The following is a 12697-nucleotide window of genomic DNA, read 5'->3' as shown; positions in this document are numbered from 1 at the left end:
TCAATATTTATTGAACACATATATCTATTTCTTTGCCTCAAGGTAGTAATCACTGTAAATAACAAAATAAATAAATATAAAGTATGCATTAATTAAAACAATCATTTATTGATTGGTTGTGTGTTGTAATTCAGTAATATTCATTTTAGTTGCCACATATTGTAATAGCAATTCTCTCTCAGTTGAAATGTGAGATTCTGAAGTTGAATAAACCATAGCAATCATCATGTGAAATTGTTTTGGTTTCAGTGCATAGACATACAATGTCTTTCCAATGGTATCCCTTTCGTATTTGAAAATCGAAAGGTGAACTTTCTCAAATATTGGAGCAGCAAATAAGGTTGCAAAAATTGGTGTAATATCCGAATCTTTTTCAATAACTGTCAAATCCTTTCCTACTTTAAAAACCTCCTCATGAACCATCTTTACTCTTTCCTGATCATAGCTCATTAATGATAAATTGTAAATTTGTAATGAAAATGTTTCATGATTTTTTGCAATGACAGATGTCACTCGATCTGCCTTAACTTCAGCAGATGAGAAACAACCAGGAATGGTACATGATAAAATAAAATTCTGATTTGACAATAATTCATGATAATGAGTTGTATCTCTAAGTATTTTTTGGGCAATTGATAAAATTTGAGCAGTGTCTTCTGGACGAGTGACGGTAATTCCAATTTTGACAGTTCCAGTACTGACTTTTTCTAATTGATAATCCCTAATTGTTTCTCTATTGATTTGCAAACTTCCATCAATTTCGATAATTGTTTCTCCAATAAAATCCTAAATTTTCCAAAATTAGAAATTACTATATTTCCCAAAAAGGAAACTATTAAAACCTACATCTTTTGAAAATCTATCCCAATCCATCACTGTTAATTTAACTAAAATCTTTCCACAAGTCAACTTTACACTCCCCAAATCAAAAGTTTCATTCCAAACAGGTGACAATGTCTTTTTCATTATTTTCGTCTTGAATTTATCGAATTTTAATAATTGTGGATCAACAGTTTCTCCTATAATAAATGGATCACTCAGTCCATTCGCATCGGCTGCTTCCAGATCAAAACCGTTGATGATTCTAAGCTGGATGGTGTCTCCTCTGATTAGTGGCTTGTATTCTCTTGGTGATTTTGACATTTGTTGTTTTGTTGGTGTGAATGTTGTTTCTTGCAGATTCAACTGGTAGGTGTTATGGATTTTTTTTAAAAGTTTCTGTTTTTTGTTTGACGTGTGAAGTCCTGAAGCGACAATGAAGACGGTTCTGCGTCAGTGATTTCACTTGACAAAGAACTTCAGTTTCATTGTAACGATTTCTAACAACTGACAAATTTATTCCATAACAATATGGAATTCTAATTGTTTGTTGTATTAGATCCCACATAAAGTGTTTGTTGTATTAGAATTATATGATTAAACTTGATTGTAACTGTTTGGGATTTATTTAATCAAAATTCTAACACCCTTACTGACATCATGAACCTTAATCCACAAGTGTTGTTGTTTCAATTTCAAACGCTTTCCGTTTGGTTTACGAAGAGTGTAGAAGGATGGATTTTCATTGTGGTGGAATGAGCTTTCTTTTGAATTGTTAAAATCATTGGATAATTTGTGTTTGCTCATCTCGACAAACTTGTCAGCATCCATTGAGTATTGAGAAACTGTGTATCCTTCAAAGTGAGATGGAAGTAATCCACGAATATCCAACAAGTATTTGAGATTTCTATCAGCATGTTCTCCTCTGAAACCATTTGGAGCTGATATTTCAATAATCATTGTATTGTCAATTGTCTTTCTCAAATAGGTAACTTTAATACCGTGAGAATAGATTACCTTTTCTTGGACTTGGTCAACAATTGGATAGTGAATGGCCAAGGTTAAATATCCAGCATTTCTTTTAGCATTACCAAACACATTGACATGATTTGTAGTAATATTCAATGGTAAAATACTACCAGCTCTGTAATAGGCTGGGAAATCAGTTAATGTGAGAGTGTAATTGAAAGTGATATTGAACATTGGGACAACACCACCTCCAAATGACATGTCATGATCAAAGTAATCAACCCATGTTCCAAATGGGAAGAACACATTTACTTCTCCCGGGAAATCAAAGATTGGATTGACGAGCATATCTGTTCCAAGGTAGAATGTCCAAATACTTGGATCCAAAATTGTATGTGAACTTTTGAGAGTTAGTATAAAGAAAAAGAATTTCAAACTTACTTGAGCGGAGAAATCATACTAGTTTTAGAAGCATATGCTGAAATACCAGTTGTGTATAAATAAGGAACAATTTCCATGTGAGCTTGAGTGAATTTTCTGTAGAGAGCAGTTACGTTGGCATCATTGAAAAGCCAAGCTAGATAAAATTCAATGTCAGATCTTGCAAATAATTCAGTACTTACGTTCATGAAGATCATACCCTCCATTGTGCATTGCACTTGTAAAGGCTGCCAATTGGAACCATCTAATATATAATACCTTATCATCAGCTCTCATTCCAGAATAACCAGCAATTTCAGTGGTGAATCCAACATAATTATCCCACGAAGAGTGGAACATGTTTTTCACAGTTTCCTTCAAGCCGAAATAGTTTGCATACTTGTTACCAACCCATCCATTAAAAACAACATCTCTTGGGGCGAATTTAAAGAAGGCAGCTCCAAGGAATGAATCAGTTGCTCTAGAAACAAGCAAGGCATTATCAAGTCCTCTAACTTTTTGAGAATAAGACAAGTAATCATTGTAATACATGCTGGAATAATCAGATTCTGAAATTTTTCCTTTTTTACCGTAGATGTAAGGTAACAATTCATAGAGATATGGATCAGTACCGTCAGTTTTCTTTAAGATTTTTGTTAACTATTGTAAATTGAAATATTCAAACCTACCCATCCATCAATTCCTTCTCCATCAGTCTTGTTCAAAATCAATACATTATCCAATTGATTATGCCACCAATTAACAGCATCAGGATTACTATAATCAATGAAACTTCCGCGTCCTTTCCACCATTCAATTTCTCTTCCTCCATTCAAATAATATCCACGATTGTATCCATCCTTATAATTTGGAGAATCAGTATTGACCAATGGTGTAGCCCAACAAAATACCTTTACATTCATCTTGTGTAATTGCTTGACCAATTGGTAAAGGTTTGGGAATTTACTTCTGTTGAATCAGAATGAATTATAGAATATTTCACATTATTCCAACAATACAAAACTTACTGATTTGGCACAAAATTATTAATGCCAGTACTCCAACCAGCCTCCAAATCCACTGATCCAACAGGAATACCATTAGCAAGGTAAGAATTTACCAAATTAATAATTCCCTGTTGACTTTGTTTCTCTCCATTAATCCACACCAAATGGTGATGAGCATATTCTGGATACGGAGCAGCACCATACGATTCCAATGGTGGAACAATAAATCCAGCTTCTTTTCCAACAATAACAGAAGGAGCCTTGTTATTATTCTTGATCATCTTTGATTGTTGTAAAATATTGATCTTTCCACGATTAGCAGCAGCCAATACAACACTCATCAAGCAGGAGCATTCCAAAACAACAGCAAACAATAAGAACAACAACAAGCCACTACTTGCGATTCTCGACAAGGATGCCTTGAAAGATAACCTAGATTGCAGCGGGAACATTTTTTTTCAAAGTGAATTTTCAGCGCTGATTTTTGGTGTGATCTAATCGCTCCAATCTAAATAGTCATTCAGAAAAATGGCGGTAAAAATTGAAACAATAAGAAATCAATAATGCATTGGTGAAGTTTACAATGGAATATCTGTATGTAAAGTGGATTGATATTATGAGTCAACTTTGAAAAAAAATGGTTTCACCCAACCTTGACGATCTTCCCTGTGAAATTTTGCAAAACATCTTTTACTTGCAATGCGATCCCTATCAATTATTTCGTCAAATTCTCACCTTTAGACATATCAATAAAACCTTCCGAGTAATAAGTGAGGATCGGGAAGGTTTTTGGCAGCCCTTTTTGAGTCAATTTAGAAACAAGGAATATTTTGATATTGTAGGAATGTACTTTCCAACTCATGCCTTCATTGATAAATTATTGTTCCGAACACAAAGAAACAAATTCAAGGACTTTACTAAACATGATGATCAGTTGGTTGTCTATTACAAAGGTAATGATGAGTTGATTTGTTATGAATCGGATGATGATGAGCAAGGCAATTTATTTGAAAAATTTGCAGAGTGGCTTGATGCATATTCATCAACAGAAGAAAATATTCTAATGTTGAAAGCTTTGATTCAGGTATGTATTGGAAGAGAGATGCTGGCTCATCTTGGATCGAATCAAGTTAATGTTATGATTGAAATGTTTTTTGAGAAATTATTGGAACCTGCTGTTAAATTGGTGAATTCTTGGGAGGAGAAACCAAATGAAATTGAGTGGAATGATCAGATTGTGTTCAATACAAATCTATTGAATGTTATTGAAACACCAAGTCTATTTGACGATATCACAACATGTTGGAATGAATTGGATGGTATTTCCTCTTGTATTCCAAGAAAGTACTTGTTATATATTGTAGAAAAGTTTAATGGTATCAATACTTTGATTGATGGTAGCAGCACTTGTATGGTAACCCAAATTATGAAAAGACTTAGAGATTGTGGAATCAAGGTGGAAAGAATGAGATTTTGTGATGTTGGCATTAAGATGAATTTTAAGAGAACAGAGTCCTTAGAGTTCTTGATACCTCCAATGTCAAAGAGCTTTTATTTACAACACTTGGCTGTTTGGATCAGTAGTTCGACTCTATTAGAGTGGTGTCTGAATGTGGGCACTAAATTCCATTCTAATCTTGCCAATATTTCTAATAATCCAAGTTTAAATGTTCCTCTTGAAGCGCATGTGAAAACATACATTCATGATGCAGCTGGTCTGACAGCTCTTCATTATTCCATCCAAAGAGGAAATGTTGAAATCTCCGACTTGTTAATTAACAAGTATTTTGCGAACCCTTTTGTACAATCAAGAATTATTTATAATGGTAAGAGACTTACACCTTGTATTCTATCTCAAATTGATGAAAGCTCTGAAAAGGAAAAAATATATAGGCTTCTTCAAGAAAAGTATGGAGATATCAAAGTAGCTATCAAAATCAATGAAAAAATTAAGGAAGTAGATAGACTGAATGATATTCACAAACTTTCTTTGGAGAAAATGGATGCAGATGTTTGGTTTGATGGTGGAGATGAATATTCCACTTCGGTGCAATGGAGAGAAAAAGAAGAGCATGAACCTTTGAAAGAGTTTGTTACTGTGGAAACATGGCTCGAAAGATCATATGAATACGATGATTATATTTCTGACGAATCTGAAAGTGAGTACGGCTTGTCTTATGAATGGCTTGAAAGTCAGGTCAAAAATCAAACCTCTTTGAAGCGAAAGAGAAATCCATATACGGATTATATATATAATGAAAATTTGAGAAAAATTAGAAAACCCCTCGAAGAACTCGAACTAGTAAGATGGAATCCCTATCAAGGAGAGTATTTAGAGGAAACAAACTCTTTTAGTGAGCTACCCTATGACGAAGACAACTGGCCACTTATTAAAATATTAAAAAGAAGACCAAATTCAAAACCACCTGCTGAAGAGGATGAAATTCAGGACGAGAATGAAACTATAGATGATGAAAAGGAAGATTCAATCTCACAAGGTCTTGGTCCAGAATTCATAACAAGAAAAGATTTAATTCTTCCTAAAGCACGTATTAATTTATTAATTGAAGAAGTTCTCATGGATTACAAAAATGATACAAATGTACTTCCAAATGGCAAGATGCTCATCCAACAAGCAAGTGAGCAATTTTTAGCCAATAATTTCAAACTAGCTCAAGATATTGCAGAGTTTTCTGGAAGAGATTATGTTATTGCAAGTGATATCACTTTGGCCCACATTTTGGTAGCGTCTAAAACAGAGCTAATTCAAGAGTACTTTTCTTTTATGAACTCTAGGAAAACTTATAATCTCCAGAGGTTCAGAGATGAGTTTGTGGAAAATTTGAATTTACAACCAGAGCAAGTTCATGAACAATTGAGAAATTTCATTCAAGACGACACAATTCTCAAAACCCTAGTCGATGTTATTGAAGATCAATTTGAATCTGTTTATTTAGATGATGAAACGGAAGAAGAAATGGATCCTGATTACGATGGTGAAAGCATTCACTCATCCGATAGCACTTACTACAGTGACGACAGCATGATTTCCAACGTGTGTCAGCAGGAATCGTTTTATGGATGCGATACTTATTGCAAGGATTTATGCTACTCTGTTAACACTGCAAACACCTTTCAGAAACAGAAGAGTGAAGCCATTCTGAGGGATAGAGGATCTGGTTATCTCACTGTTCATGAAAAAGAAGGAGAGGCAATTACTAGAGTGGTTTTCACAGAAGATCGACGTACAGCCATTCAATGGATTGAGGATGGATTATTTTAACACCAACAATCTTTCAAAGCCGCCAATATTGCACTCCGAAAAATTAAAAAAATGTTCAGACTTCCCAACCTTCGGAAAAAATTTGTTAGACTTCCCAACCCTTCGGAAAACATAAACAGAAGAGGTTGGGAATTCACAACCTCCTAATTATCAATAAGAGTGTTGTAGGCGAGTAGTCAGAAGTCAATAATCAAAAAAATGTCAACACAATTTCTAGACACATTCTTGTGTGACTTGTTTTTATTGAAAAAATTGCCATCACAAGAGACTGTTGGCTATGATTTACTTCATCTTTTAGAGTTTGTCCAATTTTTGAAAATGGATGAATTAGCCGTTGAATTTGCAGATGTTCAGAAGGCATTTACAAATTGGATGTCTGTTCAAGAAGATGTGGATGAGATTGACTCCAAACTTGGTTTAGACGGTGGCCAAGTACAAAGTTTACTTGATACCAATGCTAATGTTATACTTCCTCTCTATATTCAAAACTGTAATGCATGTTTGATCATTCGTAAGGAGAAGGGACAATCTGCTAAAGTTTCAGTATTTACAGTGCATCCAAACAACAAGGAGATTATGTCTAGGTGTGGCGATCTTGTAACACTTTATCCTGAGGTTACTATCAGTGTCAAGGATGAGAATCTCTCAATGCTTTGCTCTGATGAGCTTGCCACTTTGTTGCAAGATTTGTTTTCGAATCAAATAGGTCAAATAAGACCAAAATCAACAAAAGCTGGCAGTAAAGAAGATGAAGGGCGTGATGTAGTTTCTTCAGTAATTATCACAGAGTGGTTGGTTGCTCTTCTTGGTGGTGAATTAGCTCACGAGAAGATGATCAACAAAAAGATTAGAAATTCAATTGAATGGAGCAATGCCATGCATCCTTACAGGAGATCTGGATTGTGGATGTCCATCAAAATTATTTTGCAATTGTTACTTGTTTGGAAGTATGGCGAGAATGATGGAAAAGTTTATTATAAGGCAGTATTGATGAAATATTTCATTCATATTGCTAACAAGCACTTCCATGAAATGAGTGATGAGGTAAAATTACAAGTTATTTCAAAACTAGCAATTAGACTTAAAAAGTTGGATGATTTGCACGATCCTAAAACCAAGCATATTTTGACTTATGCCTACAAGTTTATTGCTGAACAAAGAAAATATCTGGATAATAATTGGAATATTATTTGCAGTGATACCTCCAAAATTAATTTGACTTTAGGTTCAGCAGCCAACAAGTCTGATAATATTTATCAACAATTGGTTGAGTCTGAAAAAGTCATTAACCTTTACAGAGAAATAGAACAACAAACAGTTGACGAAAGTGAAATTGTTCCAAAATCATTCAATAGATCTTTTAGTATTTCTCAATTTACGATTAGTCAAACAGACGGTGGTGAAGCATCTTTATCTGAATTATTTATTATTGAAGAATGGGTTAGAAAGAACATGATAACAGACTATCACTGTACACCTAATAATTTAAATAACCTATTTACACAATACGTAGTAGTGGCAAAAACAGTTTATGCCACTGATCCAATGGGATTCAGTAGAATGATTCTCACTTGTCTAAATATCATTAGAAAGTTAATAGAATTTGCACAAAAACAATCATCTATGGTTAAAGAGTACAAGACTGGTATTGATACCTCAATTTTCAATTATATTAACCTCAATAGAAAAGATGAATGGAAATATCTATTCGAACTTGAAACCTATTTCAATAATTTCGAACAGTCAGCTATTTATCAACCTGATTTTCTTTCAGAAATAAGCCGAAATTCATTTTCTGTCAGATATGCAAACAGAAATCCAACTATGATCCGGTTGAGAGAAAATATTGAAAAAGAAATTCAAGAGAAAATCCAAGCTAAAAAAGATGAAGTTAGAAAAGCAAAACAAACGTATCAGGAATACCTGGAACAAGCTAGCAAAATTTCCCATGATGAATATTATAGTGAATACCATCGCCGTTACAAATGCAGATCTCATTGTTCGAAATGTTACTACCAGAACCGGGCAAGTGAAATGAGTGTTACGCCATACGAAAAAGTTCTACCAGAAGAGGATTATTTGAAAAATGCTGTTATTTTTGAATTACTAATTCCTGATGAGTTTAGATGCTTGAGCAATGTATTGATTGAGTTCTTTGAAATTGTAAACTACTACAATCCAAGGCAAAAAGCTAATGGTTGCACTGAAATTTGGAAAGAGTATTTAAGAAACCACAACTCTAACACTAAACACAATAGAGTTAGTTTAACAAGCTCTCAAAAATCTTATTTGAGATCCCATTACTCTAAAGAGCAACACCACCCAAGGAATTCTGAAGATGAATTTATAAAAAGAAACGCTCTGAATCTTCGAATTTCTATCGATGGAAAGTACGTACATTTCTCAAAATCCAGTATTGTTGAAGAATGCTCATTTTTACTAGACAAGAATGGAAGGTATAATAGCTTGATTCCTTTCCTTAGAAATTATTGCCACAACCAGAATGATGTTTTATCCTCTCAAATTAATTGTCATCCTAAACTTCCTCTTACAGAATTTATAGAATTTGGATCATTTAGGGCTGGCTATCGTCTTCAAATGCATAATTTAGCCAAAGTTCTTTCAAATAACGTACTCTCTTTTGATGAACAAGATGTTTGTTTTTTAATTCTCCAAAGTTTATTACAATCATGCCCTTCCAAAGGAGATTGGTGGAGAGAAACAAATGATCCTGTTCGAGATTTGAATTTTTCAAATGAGCTTGTTTCACTACTTCAGAAATTATTGAAAAAAATTGAAAATAATTGGAAATCTATTAATCAATTAGTAATCATTGTATTTTGTGCCAAAAAATTTTTGGAAATGTGTGAAAATACTAGATTGCATAACAGAGTTGAGAAATTATTACTTGATATTAGAGAACTCTGCCTTGTGTGGTTATCTAAAAGTGAACAAGTATTGCTCAAAATTATTGACAATCCGATCGAGTGCACAAACATTCGAAACTTGCAAACTGAAACAGCTTGTTGCTGCTGTTTAACTTTTCATCCTTTTTCTTCCCAGAGATTACTAGGAGATTTTTCTAAATGGTTGCTTGCGAGATCAATAATTTACGAAAATTTACTTTTGAATAATATTGGTTTAAATACACTCCCTCAATTTAGAAAGTTATTGTTCAGAGAAACAATCAAGACATCACAATTAATTCAAGATTCAATTCATGATTCGTTAAAAGATAGCTCTGAATTAAACATTTTCCTGAAAGAAAAATGGAGTGAAGTTAGAAATTTAGAAGAATTGAATTTGAAATGGCATCAATATGCAGAATCTGAAAATTGGTATTATGTTAAATTTAACGAAGTTCTCATCCAAGTTAACATTATTAACGGAACATTATTGATAAATCATGCTCCTATTGGACGGCTACCAGAAATAATTACAAAAAGCAATGAATATCAAAGAATTTTTCAAAATATGGGTAAGTATATGAAGAATGTTGATGTATTGACACTAAATAGTCCTTGATGTACAACCAGGATCAGAATTCAAGTCCTTTGTGACTAAGAACACATTTGGTGGAAGCTTTTTCAAATTTAAATTAATATCACAAATCGAGCAAGAAATTTTAATTATCAGTGAAATAACCAAGGACAATAAGGAAAAAGTTTATTTTCCGCATGAATATTTTGCAAAAGATTTACCTTTTCAACTCAAAGAAAAATATGGTCATTGGATTGATAAGGAATCTAATTGTATTTTATTTAGACCAATGTTTTTCTTAGATACCAATTTCTCAAAGGTTCATTATACTTTGAATTTGAATAGTAGATTGTTATTAGATATGAAGGATAAGAAATATTTTATAGACAATAGAAGTAAAATATTTACAGAAATAATGAAAATTATGAGCAGAATTGAAAAAGATGAACATGTACATTCTTACTATCAAGATAATACTCTTTTTGTTGAATTACCTAGAAAAGGATTAATATTTATTCTGTCCAATAATTACTCACAATTTATTTGTAAACAATTTGGAATGACAGTATCCACTAACTTTGAAATAGGAACATTAATTGGATTGCAAAAAGGGCTCAAATTAGTTGATAACTATTCGAAAAATACAGTATTAGTAATTCCTAATGGAGATATTCAAGTAGCTAGAGACATTAGTGGTCATGTAAAAGTAGATATTGATTTAAATTCTGTTTCATCTCCTCCCTTCTTCACCTATACTGTCAATGCACAACTGGAAAGATTGGAAGCAGAGCAAAGTTTAGCAAGTTGGTTGTATTTAGCATATTTGCATGGATGTACTTCTTACTTCTTACCTGATCCATTCACCAAATTGTGTGGATATGAAGCTGCAATATCTATCTTGAAATCTAAACGTTGTTATCAATTACATATTCCAATGAAAGAGTTTGAGATTGAATTACTTGAATTAATATCGACATTATCTCCACAGAGATCTTATTATCCAGAACATTTAACTGATATGCAAGTAACGACATGGAATAATAATTTATCGTCTATTGTACAATTAGACTCCTATATGATATTATGCGAACGAATTAAGAAAGAAAATTCAAAATTATTTTCAGCTATTAGTATTGAAAAGAGTAAAAATAATACTAAATTTACTCTATTGGAAGGCGTATTTTAAAGATATTCACTATTACTCTAAAGATTGTGAAATAGACAGTGAATCCTCTGATTCTAGTTTTTGGATGAAAACTCACTCCGACGCCAAAGAAATCAATAAGTGCAGACAATTATGTTACTCTTTGAAGAACAATATGTTTGGACCTTTGAATAGTATAAAATCTATTATCAATTCAACACAGAATTGCAAAACAGATTTGAAAACTATTGAAGGTTGGATGACAGTTGATATCAAGTCGTGTTTTTCAAAACTGACCGATGAAATTCAACAATTTTCTAAAAGAAAATTAATAATTTTTTTAACAATGCTGATGTATTTTGAATTTGATGAGACGCTAGTTAATTTATTAGGGTTAATTTATCTTAATAAGGATAAAATCATGTACTCATATCCACATTCTGAGAAGGAAAGGAATATCAAGGAATGTGATGTATATGCATATACTATACAAGAAATATTGGACAACCATAAAAGGTCATTCAGAGATTTATATGTTACACTATCAAGAGAAAATCAAGATAAATATGATAACAGAATCGCAGAGGAAAAGTTAAAAATGAGCAATAATTTACTTAATACCTATTCAACATTTAAAACTTCTAATAGTATTTATATTTCATTCGAATCATCCAGTCTAATTCTGGATACGTACAAGGAAAAGATGAGAACTATATTTGAGGAAAGGAAAGCAAATTATCAACTCCATACTTACCTTGAAAAGTTGCAAGTTATGGTGAATAACTTGCCATCATACACCATACCAAGTAGATTCCCTTTAATTTTCAAACAAATTCAAGATTGTCCATGCAAACCTAAATGGACCTTTTTGGTTGATTATTTTGATCAACTAAATAATTTGAGTAGTAATATTATTGAATTCTCAACTAGAGTCTTTGAAACTGGCCAAGTTGATGATAATGTTGAAATTCTTTATATGGAAATGGAAGATTTAATACAAAAAGTGTTACATCCAAATGATAATACCACCAATCAAGCACTCTATATTGCTGGCTTATGGCCACGAGTAACAAAGACCAATATTTTAAAATTACTATTAGATGACCAAACTAATCAAAAATTGAAAAATTTAGTTGGTTGTTATGGAGTTTTAATAACATTATTGCAAAGAGCTGAAAGATTAAAAGCTTTAGAGTATTCCAAAATGACAACACTTCATTCAAGAGAATTAGAAAACAAGGGTCATGAAAATTGGAAGCCATCTGACCATCCATATTGGTTAATATTAGAAATAGAAATGAATATAATGATTAGACCAGTTCAAGTTAGAGTTGCAAATCATATGATTCATTCACATAATAATATGGTAATGGTATGTATAATTTATTAATTTCTTTCATTTAATCATATATATTGCAGCAATTTAATATGGGAGAGGGTAAATCATCTGTAATCATTCCAATGTTAATATTAGAACTTGGAAAGAACAAAAATCAATTAGTTAGATTAACTGTTTTAAAATCTCTACTGTCATCAAATTATAACTCACTAAGATTCAAATTGGGTGGAATATTG

The 12697-nt window shown here is 32.4% G+C and overlaps 5 protein-coding genes across 5 annotated transcripts; 3 read left to right on the top strand and 2 right to left on the bottom strand.

Moving 5' to 3' along the window:
- Window positions 1–105: 105 nt before the first annotated feature.
- On the bottom strand, window positions 106–1143 carry NAEGRDRAFT_72104 (uncharacterized protein; the record flags this gene model as incomplete). The annotated part of the gene is made up of 2 exons (XM_002672681.1): window positions 106–786; window positions 847–1143. The coding sequence occupies 2 exons, from the start codon at window positions 1141–1143 to the stop codon at window positions 106–108; spliced, it is 978 nt and encodes a 325-aa protein (XP_002672727.1).
- A 300-nt stretch (window positions 1144–1443) lies between these two features.
- Window positions 1444–3667, bottom strand: NAEGRDRAFT_72103 (uncharacterized protein; the record flags this gene model as incomplete). Its single annotated transcript, XM_002672680.1, has 5 exons — window positions 1444–2188; window positions 2230–2365; window positions 2412–2850; window positions 2898–3174; window positions 3237–3667. The coding sequence occupies 5 exons, from the start codon at window positions 3665–3667 to the stop codon at window positions 1444–1446; spliced, it is 2028 nt and encodes a 675-aa protein (XP_002672726.1).
- Window positions 3668–3852: 185 nt separating this feature from the next.
- On the top strand, window positions 3853–6498 carry NAEGRDRAFT_72102 (uncharacterized protein; the record flags this gene model as incomplete). The annotated part of the gene is made up of 1 exon (XM_002672756.1): window positions 3853–6498. One exon carries the CDS (start codon window positions 3853–3855, stop codon window positions 6496–6498), a length of 2646 nt encoding a protein of 881 aa, XP_002672802.1.
- Window positions 6499–6696: 198 nt separating this feature from the next.
- NAEGRDRAFT_72101 (uncharacterized protein) lies at window positions 6697–11164 on the top strand (the record flags this gene model as incomplete). Its single annotated transcript, XM_002672755.1, has 2 exons — window positions 6697–9976; window positions 10017–11164. The coding sequence occupies 2 exons, from the start codon at window positions 6697–6699 to the stop codon at window positions 11162–11164; spliced, it is 4428 nt and encodes a 1475-aa protein (XP_002672801.1).
- A 379-nt stretch (window positions 11165–11543) lies between these two features.
- On the top strand, window positions 11544–12512 carry NAEGRDRAFT_72100 (uncharacterized protein; the record flags this gene model as incomplete). The annotated part of the gene is made up of 1 exon (XM_002672754.1): window positions 11544–12512. One exon carries the CDS (start codon window positions 11544–11546, stop codon window positions 12510–12512), a length of 969 nt encoding a protein of 322 aa, XP_002672800.1.
- Between the last annotated feature and the right edge of the window lie 185 nt (window positions 12513–12697).

This window comes from Naegleria gruberi (genome assembly GCF_000004985.1).
Source record: "Naegleria gruberi genomic scaffold NAEGRscaffold_51, whole genome shotgun sequence".
Classification (NCBI taxonomy): Eukaryota; Heterolobosea; class Eutetramitea; order Acrasida; family Naegleriidae; genus Naegleria; species Naegleria gruberi.
This window is presented reverse-complemented; position numbering and strand designations above follow the sequence as displayed.